The sequence below is a fragment of the Puma concolor genome, chromosome C2, assembly GCF_028749965.1.
Source record: "Puma concolor isolate L17-30 chromosome C2, mPumCon1.1.hap2, whole genome shotgun sequence".
In the NCBI taxonomy this organism is placed as follows: domain Eukaryota; kingdom Metazoa; phylum Chordata; class Mammalia; order Carnivora; family Felidae; genus Puma; species Puma concolor.
Genome location: NC_141675.1, coordinates 99,878,784 through 99,895,376, shown reverse-complemented (window position 1 = coordinate 99,895,376; position 16,593 = coordinate 99,878,784). Strand labels below are relative to the sequence as shown.

At 41.9% G+C, this 16,593-nt stretch overlaps 1 protein-coding gene across 5 annotated transcripts in view; it reads right to left on the bottom strand.

Moving 5' to 3' along the window:
• Nucleotides 1-445: 445 nt before the first annotated feature.
• USF3 (upstream transcription factor family member 3) overlaps nt 446-16,593 on the bottom strand; it is a 56,870-nt gene continuing 40,722 nt past the window's right edge. For 3 of the 5 annotated variants that reach the window (XM_086675397.1, XM_086675399.1, XM_086675398.1), the window contains 2 exons: nt 15,170-15,266; nt 446-12,504 (listed from right to left, as the gene is read on the bottom strand). In XM_086675397.1, the coding sequence (XP_086531523.1) occupies nt 6,032-12,504; nt 15,170-15,266 (6,570 nt within the window). In that variant the 3' untranslated portion in view covers nt 446-6,031. The remainder of the gene's footprint in view (nt 12,505-15,169; nt 15,267-16,593) is intronic. The other 2 variants (XM_086675401.1, XM_086675402.1) reach the window with 1 other exon arrangement.

Below are 16,593 nucleotides of genomic sequence, written 5' to 3'. Positions count from 1 at the left end.
TCTATCACTTTGTCTGTTCGAGCTCCCCTGCAACTTGTTTTTTCCTCTCAAACTTCACGGTTGTAAACAGTAACCAAGTTGATGTGGGAAGCTATATTGAAAGACCCATTTCTGGTTCCAAAGTTCTGTGCTTCAGGTTCCTCCACTATAGCGACTTTAACTGAATCTTCTCTCAATACTCTTCCAGATCTGGGATTCTAATTTTACTTTTTACAATGAGTACAGAGGTGTATAGTTTGCTCTAACACTATAGCACTGGTCTGGTTTATTTGAGGCTGACTCTTTGATCAGGAATACAGTCCCCAGGGGAAGTGGGTCACGGTATCATTTTCAGACATTGTGGTAATATTGGAAGATTCCTTGAACAGAAAACTTTGGTATACAAGACAAGTTGTTTTAATACCAGGTTTGAGGTGGCACGCGGCAATGATCAGAAAAGACAGAATTCACAATGCAAAAATGCAAAGTTTATTTTCTTAAATAAAATACTATATTCATATCTATACAAATAATTATTACAACCATTAAAATGTTACATTTACCAATAAAAATTTCAAAACTTTAAACAAGAGCATGGTTCAGAATATTCACACCCTAATACAATGCATTTGTAAAAAGATGTCAAAATAAACAGGACCTATTCTTATTTACAACAGGGAGGACAATCCTGATCATATTATACATATCTGCTCTGGATTCCATTACAAAACAAATTAGTTCCCATTAGTATTATAAACCAGGTGATTTACAGTAATAGGACACAGTACACAGCAGACATCGCTGGCATGGGAATAGATACAAATATTACACTATTGAAAGACTACAGTTAGGTTTTTCTGGCGACTGCCCTACAGTAAGCCTCTCACCCAGTGTATCTATAAATAATTTGTGAAGGTAATTATGTCTTCCGATTTTCCACCTATTTTTACCAAAATGAATATATATATATATATATATATATATATATATATATATATATGGCCTGCTGAAAGTGGAAGCAAATCTTTTCTTCACAGTAACACAACTGCAGCATCTTAAGCAACACTGTCTGGTCCCTTTCTTCTTGGAAGATCAACAGTTTAACTCCCTTAAAGGTTACCAATATAGTCAAGTCCAGTGCCTCAATGACCTCACAGATGAAAATGGTTTTAAGACTTGAGGGATGGGGGTAAAGAGATCCAGAGAAGTGAAGAAGGAGTTAGATGGAGCAAGCTCTAAGTTCCTAGGACATCATATGGTGTCAAGCTGTATACACAACTGAGCCAAAAAAAATAAATAAAACCCCACAACTTATGATCATCTTCTTTAAAAGTGTTAAGTTACAAATGAAGAGTTGTCTTCTATGTCTCATGAGATCTCTAGTGACAGATTATGCAGATTATCATCCAAAATAACACCAATTTGAATATTATATCCACTTTCAACCCAAGTTGGCTCATGTTTATGAAGCATCTGAACACATGCGTGCACCAGACCCCTGCAGTGGATAGGGTTTGTGCAAATACAGAAACAAGGATGTTGAATGACCACCACCTACAAGCTCTGAGTTTAAAAGGAGTTTTGCTTCTAGTACACTTTTTACAAGATCGGCATCAAAGATGGCTCAGAGAATGATAAGGCAACAGTGAGAAACATCAGCTGTTCTTGTCTTCTAGGTGTTTGACTACACAGCACGTACCATTCCGACTGGTCCTTTGCTATGTAACACAGGAGTGGGTAATATGTTCCAATGGCTGGTCTTAGGACCAGAGGCACAGTTTCAAGTAAAGTGCAGTACCAGGATAGAGGCATGTGGGCAGAACTAGAAGCTCTGTGTCCAAGAAGGGCCTCATGCTGGACTGCCCCGATCCAAACTTGGTGTCCCCCACAGACTCCGGTAAAAACACTGTCAAGCTCACACAGGAAGGTGTAGAATGCAGACAAAGTATGGTTAAGTCAAAAAAAGAAAAGGACCCTTTTCTGTTCATAGCATTTGGCCAAAAAAAGGTAGTTCAAGAAGGAATGAGTTTCTGGCCTTTAACTTGCATATAGGTATCATAAAATCATCACTCACAGATTAACTTCACACTAGTTTATTTGGCTATTATTATTGCCCTCTGGATATACACAGCCATAGGCAATTAGCTCCAGGCAAAGGCAGAATTTATACAGACAACAGAAGTACGACCTCCAGGTTCCTAAAGTATCAACCCAAAGCCATCTGATTTGGGTCCCACCTTTGAGCTTTCTAAACTCCTCCATGAGGAAAAGCAAAAACAAACACAAAGCAAGCTCATCAAAACAAGGAAGAGAACTAACTGTATGGCACATTCAGTATCTTAAATTAATTCTGAACTAACTTTGTTTCAAGAAATTCTTGTTACCTCTTGATAGAATAGGAGATACAGTGGTTCCCAAAGCCAGGAACTGGGACTCACTGATATAGGAGCATGACTCACTGTCACACAATGATCCAATAGATGGGTGGGCCCCAAAAACATTTCAAGGCAGAGAAGTAATCATCCTAAGGAAATGAGCAGGTTCCCTGCCACCTGCTGACTCGCAGCAGATGGAAGAAAAGAGGAGCCTCGGTACCTATCAATCAAAGGGAGGACAAAGCTGAGAAGATGCTTATTAGTGAGTCTTTATCCTTTCTCAAAATTTTACAACCTTACCTCCATTAAAACACGTTTCCACATTTTTTTGGGGTATGAATTTCAGCCTTTCCATGATATGGATAATGTTAGAAGGCAAGAGCAAGGCAAATGAATTATCTTTAGAATGTTTAAATAATTTTGTATTTTAAGAAGGCTGATTTTTAAAAATGGATCTTTATTGCAGTTCACCCTGATACGTAAATGGAAATTGCTGCAAAAGAATATTCCCTCCTCATTCTTCTCTTTCCACAGTTCTAATACGTTAAATTTTATAAAGCATGATCACTGGGGGATGTGGCTCCTTACTTAGAAAAAAGATGCCATCCATGGTCCCCCCAAAAGGTCTTATGATATAAACAAAAATAAATTTCCTGAAATGGTATAAAATATCCCAAAAAGAGAAATGACATCAAACTTGATTTCTTTTATCCATGATTGACATATTAGAAGTTTATACAGGATGAAGTATCTGAAATTTTTCACTTCATTAGAAGTTACTGTGTTAAATGGTCAGAGTCAACTACTTTCTCTAATTGATTCTATGTGATCAGTAACACTAAAAGAGAGAAAAAACAATTTAATTAATGACTCTTATTTATGATTCACAGGTTTGTATGTTTGTGTATTTTCATAAATTACAAAATTATCTGTGGAAATGGTTTTACATTCTATAGTCATATATGAGCAAGCCAAGAATAACATTAAAGTTTACTATTTGACTGTTTTCTGCAGTACCTTTGCCAAAAATTATATCCAGAGATTGCTAGATATTAAATAAAATTCCTCCCTAAAATCATTTAGCTCTAATTATCAAATAATATACTGCTGATAAATCTTGTACACTCATGCTTTTAAATCAAATAAGATTACTCTTCTCTGAACACTTTCAGAACTGAGTCCATATATACAATGATCTCTTACATATATATGCACATGTCTGTAAGATAATTAGAGCTACATGTAAGCAGGAGCCAAATTATTTGCAGAGAGTCATATCTTTCTTCAGAGGGTCAAATAAGCCTTACTTAGGGGTAGGGGTTCATTTGAGATCAAAGTACATTCTTGGAATGAAAGCTCTGAAACATGTAATCGCTATCTCTGAACAGGGCTGAGCAGAAAAATAAAATCAATGCAACAGAGAAATATCTGAAAGTGCCAGGCTTTGAGGCCTTTCTATTGCAATGTTCAAATTGATCTTCTCCTTAGCCTGTTACCTTCATTCTATCTAACAGTGCCCAGTTCTTCAGGACTCAATAGCCACCACGCTGTGCGTGCGTGCGTGCGTGCATGCGTGTGTGTGTGTGTCAGAGACAGAGAGACAGAGACGGAGGAAGGGAGAACGAATAACCAAACATATTGAACACTACCTTTCTTGAAATTGGCAGGCTGGACCTTTCAAGTACAGAGAAAAACTTGAATGTTACAACCTAAAACTCAATTAAAAACAAGCCATAAATCTTATGTTTCCCCTCAATTAAAAGTTTTAACTACTTTGTTTATCTGTTGTCTTATTTAAGTAACTCCTATTCTTCCCCATGAGTATTTTGAAGGAGAAAATACAGAAGCTTTTCTTGTTTACATTTTTTTTTTCTTGCTCCCAGGAGGCTGCTTCAGTCAGCAGCAGGAGGAGGGAGGAAAGTTTGGTAAGAACAGTTCAAGAGGCACACGTGACCCTTCCACTGAGTCTTCACAAGAGGTATTCGCCAGAGTTAACAGCTCTGACCCAGCCTGAGGAGGCATTTTTAAGGAGGAAAAAATAAAATGCTGGCTCTTGGGTTTACTTTATTAACAGAGCAGACAGAACCATGTTATATGTATCTCTCCCACTTGATCCTATATTTGGCAGAATATAACAACAACAAAAAGTAATAGGTTTGAGAATATGAGTATATACGGTTGTTTTCAGAGGTTTTTTTTTTTAAGTTTTCAAAATTCAATATATGAGTGTGTGTGTGTGTGTGTGTGTGTGTGTGTGTGTGTGTGTGTGCGTGTATACATAATTAACTTCTGTGGGGCTTTTAAAAACCCTAACATCCAGTTTTCCAATACTTCAGCAGGTCTCAGGTCTCAATTTCCATTTCCAGATGGCAGGCCAATTTTTAAAGGACCAGTTTATATTTTCAAATCTATGTCTGTGTTCTGTCCCCCTTCTCCCCCTCCCCCCACACACTCACACACAGAGACATATACAGAGACAATTTTTTGAAGCACCATTTCACATCTACCATCAGGAAAAATAATGAACAAATTCGTCTTCTCATTACAATTCTACTATGAGGGGTAATAATGTAACATACAATGCCATCTTTTAAATATAAATATCAATAAATGAAAACACTGACAGAGCTTAAGACTCTGCTCAGAAATATTTAAAAAGTAAGGCTCATATAACTGTGTAAATTCCAAACACACTATTTACTGAGCAGTCCCTAATGATTAACAAATATAAAAGAAAGCATTTCGAGCTCAAATAAATAGAATGAAGAAAATGTTGAAAACAAAGTTCAACCAATGAAGCAACAATCTTTGCCAAAACACATGTAAAATTCTGCAATACAACTGCTTTTATCCTTAGGACCTGATGCAAAAATGCAAGCACAAAATGGACAAAGTCTATGTACTTTGCTTTTCAGATTGCTATTTTTAAGGCTAAGTAAGGAAGACCTTTGCTTTCCAGGATCTTGGCACACTGAAAGATAACATGGCTCCCTAATTTGAAGAATGAGACATTAAAATTCAGATAGCTTAGGCATTGTTATCATTAAGAAAGAAGCCTCTACCTACAGCAAACCTTGGGAGTAAAGGCTGATCGAGCAACTCATTTATTTGCTAACTGCTTGATTTGAACCATGGACATTCATTCTACATTAATTCAACACCTGCCGGGGGCAAGAAACTGTTCTAGATGCTGTCATCAGCCAAGCACTTGGTGATGAGCCACTGCGTTATATCAAAAGTGTCTATTTTTGGAGAGCAACTCAAATACCTCAAGTTATCTATTTGACAAATGATCAGCAATCAAATTTAAAATCTAGGTTCTTTCCTACTACCCCACACATGCCAAAGGGATTTTCCCCCAACTTCCAGCTGGTAAGTATTTAGGGAATATAAGATTACAAATCAAACTTGAAAATGCAATTCCGCTTGAAAAACTTAAAAAGCACACCGTGCAGTTAAAAATGAAAGATAGTTTGTTGCTGGCAACCCAGTATTCGCATCATCTCTGACGTGGCTTCCCTACATTCGGAAGATAACTGGAAACTGATTACACAAACACAAAGACATACACACACACACACACACACCACCTCCCTCACCATGTGCATTGTGTGCGCATGCACACACAAACACATTTGTAATCTCACCCGATACATTTACATTTAGTCTATCAGTATTTAAACAGCTGAACTGCAGTCATGACCTAAAATATGGCTTATGTTGTGGGCAGGTCTGTTTGAGGACTGCTTGGAAGAGTCAGAGGCAGCGGAGTTTGCTATTGTAAGCAAAGGTGACATTGCCGAGCCATCGGGAAGAGCTGTAGCTATTTCTGGAAACAAAGATGTCATATTAAAGTTAGACAAGTGAGAATTGGTCATGTGCATTGGCGGCATGTCAGGGAGCAGAGGAAAACTTGGTTGAGCAAAACCAACAGGTCTAGGAGGAGACAGAATTGATCCAAATCGGTTATTTAAGCTTCCACTGTTTACTTTCTCAGTGCTGGGATTTGAGAACATTTGATTAGAAAAATAGGGGATGGAAATATCATTAGACAGCGTAGGATGAGCAGGGGAGTAGGGGGGATAGAAGGAGGGCAGAGTATTTTGGGGATCTACAGGGATAAGAGCTGGCGTTCGAGTGGCACTAGGCTGAGTAACCTGTGGAATGAAAGAAGTATTAGCATTTATTGGTGGATTCATGCCACCCTCGGGAATAAAAGGAAAACCGAAATTTTGTGATAGTGTATGCTGGTCAGGCGCTGAGTTATCATTAGGTACTTGTGGGCTATCGGGCATGAAACGAACAATACTTCCTCTCTTCTCTGTAGCGGCTTGTTGGCGTCCAAGAATCATACTGCCACTAGTGGACAGAGGAAGATGGGGAAGACTGGGGTCAAAGACATTACTATGTCTTTGGTTTCCGGAACGATTCCTTTCAGGTTGACGAATTTTGGAACCACTGCTGTCTTGCAAGGGATGCCTTGATCGCTGGGGAACTGAAGAGTTAGTTGGACGTACAGGAGGCCCTTGTTCAGCATTTCCGTGAGACACAGACGGATGGGGCAAAGCTGGCCTTGCAACCCCATGCATGTTGGTTGTGACCGGAGGGTTCATGTGGCCCTTGGTCCCATGACTATCAGTTATCCTCATGGGATTGGACTTCTGTACAGACACATTGGGACTTGTGTTTCGACCCTGAATATCTCCTGAAGAAGAAGAACTTGAGAAAGGAATATTCAGGGTGCTGTTCCTGGTGTTAATCGCACCTAGGGACATGTCACAACTCTCCCTGTTTTGACTGTCACTCTCTCTTCTAATATGGACACTTTCATGGGTTGGGGGACAATTATAGTCAATTGCAGAGGATGGACCACACTGTGTGTTCCTCTGATGTTCTGAGAGTGATCTCTGGCTTCCAAGGACCTGATCACCAAGGTGAGGGGCAAGTAAACTCTGCATGAAACTCTGGTGGCATGTGTTCTCACTGTCCCTTGGTGGGATGGCATTTCCTGTCGGAATACTCTGAACTGGTGGATAAGATAATCTCTTTTGGCGGTCGATTGGTGGTGGACCAGGGTTTTGACTAATTCGAAAAGCCTGGGACTGCATACTCCTCAATGATGATACCGGGTTACCTATTTCACTATTTCTTGAAGACTGTACTTCAAAATTACTCTGGGGCTGCTGACTGGCTCCACTTGGTTTAAACGTCTGACAGTCAGTAAGGCGGATATCCGAGGCAACAGTATGGTCCACGCGACCCTGCATATTGTGAACGGCCAAACTCTTATTTCTGGGAACATCAAGATAGCTTCTCATTTCAAGCTGATCTGAAACTCTGGAACCCTGAAGTGACATGCCCATTCTCTGCTCTGAGTTAGAAGATGTCTTTCCAATAAGTGCCTCGGCAGAATAACTTGAAACTCTATTTCTCTCTGGCCTGTGTGGAGTACAGGGCATGTCTGAAGGCCTAGTCACGATACTGGGCTGGGACACCATTTGTTGCTCTATGCCCCTTGAAGTCAAAAGCCTCTGCAATGGATTATGCCCAGATACATGTTCAGAAGAAACCCCCGAACCTTGCTGCCTGCTTCCAACATCCTGTTGCTGGTGTATCATATCTTGACTGAGATGGTTCTGGGGATGGTTGTGGTGGCTCCGGCTGGTCGAAGGGTTTTCACAACTCTTCTCTGGCTGGGAACTTCCAAAATGTTGCTGCATCTGTTGCTGCATCTGCTGATGGTGGGGATGTGGCTGACCACTCTTGGGGCGGGACTGGTCAGTTCCGTGGTGCTTTGGTTGTAAGGAAAGCTGAGAGGCCTGAGTGCCCTGAACGAGATTCCTCTTTTTCTGCATCTGGACTTCCTGCTGGAGAGTTCTCTGTTGGTGGACGTTATGTGGCTGAGAGTGGACAGAGCTCTCTGCATGAGGCGCGTGACGCTGCAGTTGGTACAAGTGATGCCTCTCTCTTAACTGTCCTGCTTGCTGCTGCTGCTGCTGCTGCTGCTGCTGCTGCTGCTGCTGCTTTAAGTAGAGGTGGTTACCGTGCAGGTGAGATACCCCTTGGGCTGGAACATGCTGTTGCAGGGCCTGGAGATGTTGACTGGCCTGGGTTTGCTGCTGCTCGGTAACTGAATTCTGAGAACTGCATTGAACTTCCGTTTGTCTCAATGCAGGGGCCCCAAAATTGTTACTCGGTGGAAATAATCGTGCGAGGCCATCTCCATGTGCTGGGTTGCTAATAGGCACAACAGAGTTTGCAGAGTTGGGAGGGAGCTGACTGACCATCATCTGAGTCTGATCAGAAATGCTGTCCGGAGTGCGGTTCATCAGCGACATAGCTTCAAGCCTCAGCGGGGCTGGCTGACAGTGCTTTTGACGTTTAGCTGAAGACAATAAAAGGTCGTCTTGGACAGCACGCTTGGCGGAGTCTTTGCGGCTTTCCTGACTTGGCTTTAAGAGTGGCTCTTGAACCTGTGGATTTGGTATGGTGCCAGTAATGGTGTTTAGCTGTTCTTGGGAATATTCGGTCATCAGAGCTGGCCCGGGAGGCTGACCACCGTAGGAACTAGATGCAACAGTCAGATTAACCGTTGCCGGAACAGGTGCTTGCTCTGCGGTTTGGGATAGACCAGCACAGCTGACCAGAGGATGGCTGATGGTGCTCTGGTGGATAAGATTATTGACACTTAAACTGGTGATGCTTGGTGGCTGAGAAGTCGAAACCTGTAAAGAGGCATTTGATGTTTTGATTCCTACAGAACAACTTGGTTTTCCGAGGGATCGATCCACAGTTGCTTCAATTGAGTCCTGAGAATTAAATTCATTTGGTGTTGCTTCTGCCTGTCCCGGGCCACTCTCTTTAGACATCTGTGTTTTGAAAGGCTGGTCTCCCTCTAAAGGTGAGGCTTCAGAAGGCTTTGAAGTAACCTCCCTCATATCAGCCTGGGTGCCAGCTCTTCCCTTCTCAAGGTTCTCCTGGTCAAAAATAGCTCTTGCAGCAAGAGCAACTATATCAGTTTGCTCTACAAAGGTACAGCTGTCACAGGTATTCGTTGTTGCATTGCTGGTGACATCCTCTCTCGTCGTTTCAGGAAGCATGGATGCAACTGAGAAACTACGACTACTGCCAGAGCTGGTGGACATGGGAGAGTCGGCCTGCCTGCTGACAAGCAAAGAGCCATTAATAACCTCCTGATCAGGGACGCAGGAGTGGTGTTGCCCCGGACCTCTGTCATCACTGTTCATCAGTAACAGCTCCTGTTTGGGATGTAAATCGACACTTGAATCCGCCATTTTAGAATTTTCAGAAGGAAAGTCAGGATGGTCCACCGGCACCGAAAGAGACAATTTCTGAGAGTCTTTTTCTTTAGCAAGACCAGACAGCAATGCAGTCAAACCCTGCCCCTTTAACAGACCTGTCGTTTGCATCGTATCTGATGAGTCTTGCTCCACCCTGCAAGGTTCAGCAATGATTTCTACCTCAGAAGCACAGTCAGTGCTTGTAGTGCTAGTGGTGGATGAGAGCCCAGAAACCTGAGAAACCAAAAGGTGGGGATCATTTGGAGATGGAATCAACACGCTGGCTGAAGTGCAGGATTTGGCAGCATCTGACAATGCCAAACTAGCTGGTGGCTTATCCTGAGATGCCTCTTGCTGCAGAATGGGGGCAGAATCTTTGGATTTTGCTGGGGCCATTACAAAATGTTCACTCGTTACAGATGCTTGGGAGGGTGAGCTAGACTCTTCTGTTGACTTAGATTTGGGTACAGATTCGGGTATCACGGATTCAGGATTTAGAACATCCAAAGAATGTGAACCAGAAACACTCACACAATTTGCCTGGGATATGGTGACAGACGGTAACACGACAGGGAGGCTTTCCAGCAGTCCATCACCACATGACGGCTCTGCTGTGGCTTCAGTGCCAGGGCAGGCTAACTTGCCCACCTCTCTGACTGGATTCGGGGGACATGCGGACTTGTGAGCTGCTAAGTGTTTCTTGGCACCTGGCTTCTTAAACCTTTTTGACTTCACATTAGGTAAACAAGCTACAGTGTTCACTGAGGGTGTAGTTACCAGACTATAAGTACTGGGTAGTGTGGCTGAATTATCAGTTGTCATGGGAGATGCTACCGTTGTTGTTAATGAAACACTGTGAACTGGGATGGTTTGACTACTTGCGGCAGTTGGGGGATTGGCAGGCTGGCTAATAGACAACTGTACACAGCTCTGCCCAGCCATCTGTGATATGCTTTGATTGAGGCTGGCCAAAGCTCCAAATGTATTCAGGGCAACATTGGTGTTTGGATCTTCGCTGGTGGTGGGTTGGATAATTTGCATAGGGGTTTGATTTGTAGTTCCTGATGAGGACATCACAGGCTGCAAAGCAAAGAGCTGTCCATTTAAAGAAATGGTTTGAGGCTGTTGTTGGTTTGACATGGTAACAGAAAAAGTTTGTGTTGAACTAGGTGTTGATAGAGATGAAGGTCTTGGTAATATATGGACAAGATGCTTTCCTCCAAAAGTCTGGGGGGTCGAAACATTTTGCACTGAACTATTAGACCCTAGTAGAGCATTGGCTCCACTGACAGGGAGTCGAACAGAACCAGGAGGTGGAGCTGAGAGGAGCGGCAAAGGGTTCTGATTAGCTGCCTGTATGATCACTATCTGCTGACCTACTGTTTGGTTGGGAACCTCTGCTCTCATCACTGTTGGGCAAGGGGTGGTGCTGGGGGGCTGAAGAATGATAACATTTTGATTAGCTGTAGCTGCATTCACAGCCGACCCAACTGGCTGAGCCATCTGAATCACTTGCATTGCTGAATTCAATGGAAGGATACTTTTTGGAGGCTGAGATTTAACTTGTGGTTGGGCAATTAGTGGCTGCATAGGTAAAGATGGACAAGAAGGCAAGGTGACAACTACTTGCTCAACCACCTGCCCGTCTGCGGGAAAGGAATTATTCATGTTGACGCCCGTAGCGACGTGTCTACTGTGGCTGGTCGTGGGAGGGCTGCTACCAGACTCATTTAATACCGGAGTCACTGCAGAAGAAGGTGTCTGGCTTAAGGGCTGAATAGTGTTTCCCGCCAGTTGCAAAGTAGTCCACGTCGTCTGTGTGTTTCCAGCAGAGGAAATTCGGGTAAGGCTATTAATGTTTTTCAAATCCGACGCACTAACACTGGAAGAAGGCAAAGAACAAGAAAGAGTCCAACTATTGTCCAAAGGGTTTGCAGAAAGAGTGCTTACAGGAGTGGTGGTCTTCCCTCCTGCAGGGGCAGAAGGGGCCACTGTTGCGGTAACACTCGCCGAGTCTGCACCCTTGCTGATGCTCACTGGACAAGCATCACCTGCAGATCTGGGAGGCTGGGAACAGACTGTGGTGGTAACTGAGACAACAAAGGTGGTTTGAAAATCATTTCTGAAATCCTGGATGCTCAGGCAGGACTGGCTTCCGTGGTGCACTTTAGTGGCAGTCGCTGAGGAAGTGGTGGGGACGCCTGTGGCACAAGGGACTGTCTTCTTCAATAATTTGGGGCTCTCTTGCCCATTCTTATTTTCAGGAGAACTTTGATCACTTAGACACGTGTGCACGGAACGATGTTGGTGAGGTTCAGGCCCAATGGGAACTGCGATCAGTGGGCCGTTGGTGGCACCAAGCACGCTCGATTCGCTTTCGGAGGTGGAAAGCTCGAGAATATTTTGAGCAGGAATGGTAGCAGGAAGACAAAGAGGAACAGGCTGGTTGGCAGCCAATGCAGAAACTGTGGTCTGATGCCATGGCTTGTTTTCAGAAGGGTAAACTCCAGAAATAGACACAGGAGTCACAAGATTGCAAGTCCTCTGTACTGGCACCACATTGGCGGTCTGCTTTTGTAAATTATGACCAACATTAAAGGTTATCCCCTGAACAGCTGTTCCCTGGCTATTTCCACAAGGCTGACTCCCGTTGGAATAAACAATGATATTTTTTTGAACCTGATCACTGGGAATAACAACAGAGACCTTTGAGTTTTTAAGATTTCCTTTCCAGTGGATTGTAGGGTCATCATATAGGCATATGTCATTTGCTTTCAGTAATTCAATATATCGGCCATTTTCTTTTTGAATTTCTTCCAATTGTTTACGTAGCTTTTTAATTTCTTCAGCTACAATATTAAAAATAAAAATGAAACAATTACCTGGTAGTGTCAGTACTTACAGTAACTTAAGAAAAAACTGTGTGCTAACTACCAAAGTCTAATTCTAGCATTTCGAAATACCTCATCTGAGAATCTTCAGTTCTTTTCTAATGCAAGTTCTTTCTCCTTTTTACGTTGGTGTAACAAGCCTCTATCCTATCCTTTTAAAAATAAATATCTTTAAAAGTAAGGTCAGAAATTACCCATAATGTAGAAATCTCAAAATTCCCAATTCAAAAATTCCCAATGGGGCAGCTACCAAGGTAAAAGAAGGGAAGGCACACTGATATCATGGTCACATGCTAGGAAAATAACACTGAATATCAATATAATAGCATTTACATGCTATAACAGCTAACATTACTTGTGGTGGTAATAGTCAGTCTCTTTTATAAATGGCTTTAAACTCACTTCTATTTTACTCTTTGAAATGCCAGAGACAGTGAAACAGGTTGAAGGTAAAGTAGTAGAGCACCAAAGAAAGCATCAATAACGGAACTTCAATCTCCCTTGACAGGGCCAATGGACATATGCGACTGTCACAGCCCTACTCTTTTCTAAGGGAGAGAACTTCATCCATGGATGCTACTACTGGGGCAGCCTTCGCTGTTGGTATTTATGCTCTGTGACCCCAGACATCCCACCTGTCTTGCCACAGTGGTAGATCTCTCCCCTCCCCATCCACCAAAGGCAGCCAATCTTCAAAGCCAATGCCCTGTGAAGTGGCCTGAAATAAAAAGTTCTGTTCTGAAAAGGATGAGCTGAGACTAATGGATTCTTTTTCTCAGACATTTAAAATAAGAGACACAGAAGAATGATGCCAATGTGCCATGGGCATCAGAAGTTAAGGGACAATTTTTATGGACCAAATAATAATGATGATTGTCTTCACTTATTACACACTTACTACATGCCTGGCACTTTTCATTCATTGTCTCATTTCATAATAATAACAACAATGATGATGGTAATTACTATATGCCAACTTTACTCAAAGTACTTTACCTGCATTATTTCTTTTAATCCTCATAACAACCATGAGATGGGAACTACCTACTCTCATCAGTATTTTAAGATGTGAGAAACAGACTCAGAGTAATTACATAAATTTGTCTAAAGTCAACCAGACACGTGCTGTGATTATCTTCATTTTAAGATGGGGAAACTGAGATCAGAGAGGTGAATAGCCACAGGTACTGAGTGCGTAAGTGAAGATGAAACTCAACCCAGGTGGGCCTGATTCCCAAGGCCGCTGGGAATCAGGCTCAGACTATGGCCCAGCCTGTCTTATGGACAGAGGATATGTGGGAAGTTTCTGGGAGGAGAAAAGAGAAGAGAGCAGATGCACAAAAAAGAGCCAAAGAAAGGATGGTGACAGAGATGACAATGTAGTGAGACTTAAGCTGCCTCAGGTGCTGCCCCAAGCCCTGGCCTACCTGTTCAGCCTTTCCTGAGCCCTATGCAACTTATATTTTTCCAAAACATTCCCTTTTCCCTAATGTAACTCAACTGCCTCAGCCTCTGGGGTGTGAAACCAAAGAAGCTCTACTTAGAAAAGTCTACACATCATTCCAGTCTTAATATCTCTTCTATGGGATGCCTCAGAGTGCTTACCAAACATGTATGACGAATCTAACTACCTAACAGCATCATAAAACAGGGCCTGGACTGTAAAAGACAGCTGACGTGGGGGAGGGGGTAAGCTGTCATCTAACTTAAGGCAAGCAAAGAGAATTCAGAATGCTGACCTTCTGGATATACAATAAAAGTAGCCCAACACTGCCCCCACCTCAGCAAATTCTACCTTTGTTCCTCTCCTTTTAAGGTGACCTACTGAGTTGTCCCAGGAAATTCTTTCTCTGTGTTTGTCAGAGCCATAAATAAAGGACAATTCAAACTGCCTACCATTCTGAGCTTTTCACTTGCCTGGCATTTTTCTTTTCAGCTCTTACAAGGAAATCTCTCTAGTGCAAATGGAAAAACAGAACTTATATAGCATAAAAATGTCACTTCTAATTAAAAATCAAATTTCAGTATACCTGAAACTAATATAACATTATGTATTAACTGTACTAGAATTAAAATAAAAACTTATTTTTTAATGTAATTATCTAAAGAATAATAATAAAAATCAAATTTCATTAAATGATCAGGCAGTCTGATACACACATTACATGCAGTATAAACAATTATGAACGGAATGTTTTGACCTTTTGAGTTAAGTCACAGTTAAATCTTGGCCCAGGCAGGTCTTTGTTTTGTTTTTAAGTTACACTGAGCAGGACTCTCCCCTATATCCTCTCACGGGATTCCCCTAGCTGGAAGATCCAAGCGGAATAAAAGCGACCCAGCATTATTTGTCTCATGAGCTCAGCAAATATGAAGTGCACGGAAGAGTCCAAAATCAAAATTATGTATGCCTGCAAGATTAGAGTTGCTCACAGAAGAGGGAAAAGAGGTAAACTAAGATGAATTTATTTGCAACACTATTCTCTGGCCCACCGAATGCATGGACAATCTTAACAATGTTTCTGGTCAAAAAAAGTCTCTGTATCCTCATATAAGTTGCCCTGTGACACGAAGACCTGAACACTGAAAAAACAACAAAAATGAAGAATCTTCAAATCTTTACCTTGTTCATTGTTTCCTCCATTAAGCAGGAGTTCATCATTTTGCCTTTTCAGTTCTGTTATATATTTAAAGGCTTGGTCCAGGATCATATTCTTGCTCTGCCAAAGAGAATTAACCACTTAAAAGTTTCACTGAAGAGTAAGAACTTGCCAGAAGAAACTTAAAGCTTTGGTTTTATCACATATATGTGATATGGGTCTTTTCAAAATTTAAAATGGGCACCATATTCAAATGCTTCTGCTGTTCATTTTTCATTTACTAAGTATTTAAATTTGAACAGCCACTATGCGTCAGGCTCTGTTCTAGGCACTGGGGATGTAATAAACAAAACGGAGAAAATTCCTGACCTTCAGGAGTATTTTCCATACATACAGTTGGGTAGAGCTAAGTGCTAGGAAGAGAAAATAAAACAGAGTAAATAGGGGCCCAGAGAGATGGCAAAGGTCACTCTGTCCTATGAACTGAATGTTTGTGTCCCCCTATAATTCATGTTGAAACCCTGATCCCTGATATGATGGTAGTTGGAGGTGGGCCTCTGGGAGGTAATTAGGTCATGAGCGTGTATCCCTCATGAATGACATCAGTGCCCTTAGAAGAAAAGACATGAGAGAGGTGACTGCACTCCCTGTCACACAAGGACATAATCAGGAAGAGCAGACACCAGGAACCACACCAGCTGGCACCTCTATCTTGGACTTCCCAGCCTCCAGAACCATGAGAAATAAATTTCTGTTGTTTAAATCACTCAGTCTATAGTATTTTTCTTACAGGAGCCCAAACTAAGGCACTGTACTGTAATCTATCTTGCATGGGAAGGCTGGAGAAGGCCTCTCTGTGAGGCAAAGCAAAAACCTGAAGGAAGTAAACCCCGTGGATATCTGGAGGAAGAGGGTCCAGGTAGCAGGATCTGCAAGGACAAGGCCCTTAGGCAGGGCTGTGTTGGCACGTTGGAGGGGCCCTGGTGAGGTGAGCAGAACTAAAGTATATAGGGGAAGAGTGGGAGGAGAAGAGGCTGGAGAGGGCCTTCAAGGCCCTGTAAGGATTCTAGACTTTAATATTGTTTGTATCCTATGAACAATTGTTAAAAATAAAACATAAGTGACATTCTTTTTCGCTTTAGCTCTCTATACCTTTTTCCAGAGGTAACAGTCATAGTTATTTGTGTATCCTCCCAGAAATATTCTATGCTGATACATGGATCTTTCTTTAAAAACAAACAAACAAACAAAAAACAGATAGAAGGATACTATAAGCAGTATGCTACATTGTTGTTTTCTATTTACAAATATATCTTGGAGATACTTCCATATAGGGTTTAGATATCTATGTTATACTTTCTAAAGGCTGTATTTATTTTATTTTCCAGTATAGTATGATAACTATTTAACCAAGAGGCATTTTGGTTTCTTATTCTTTAGCTATTAA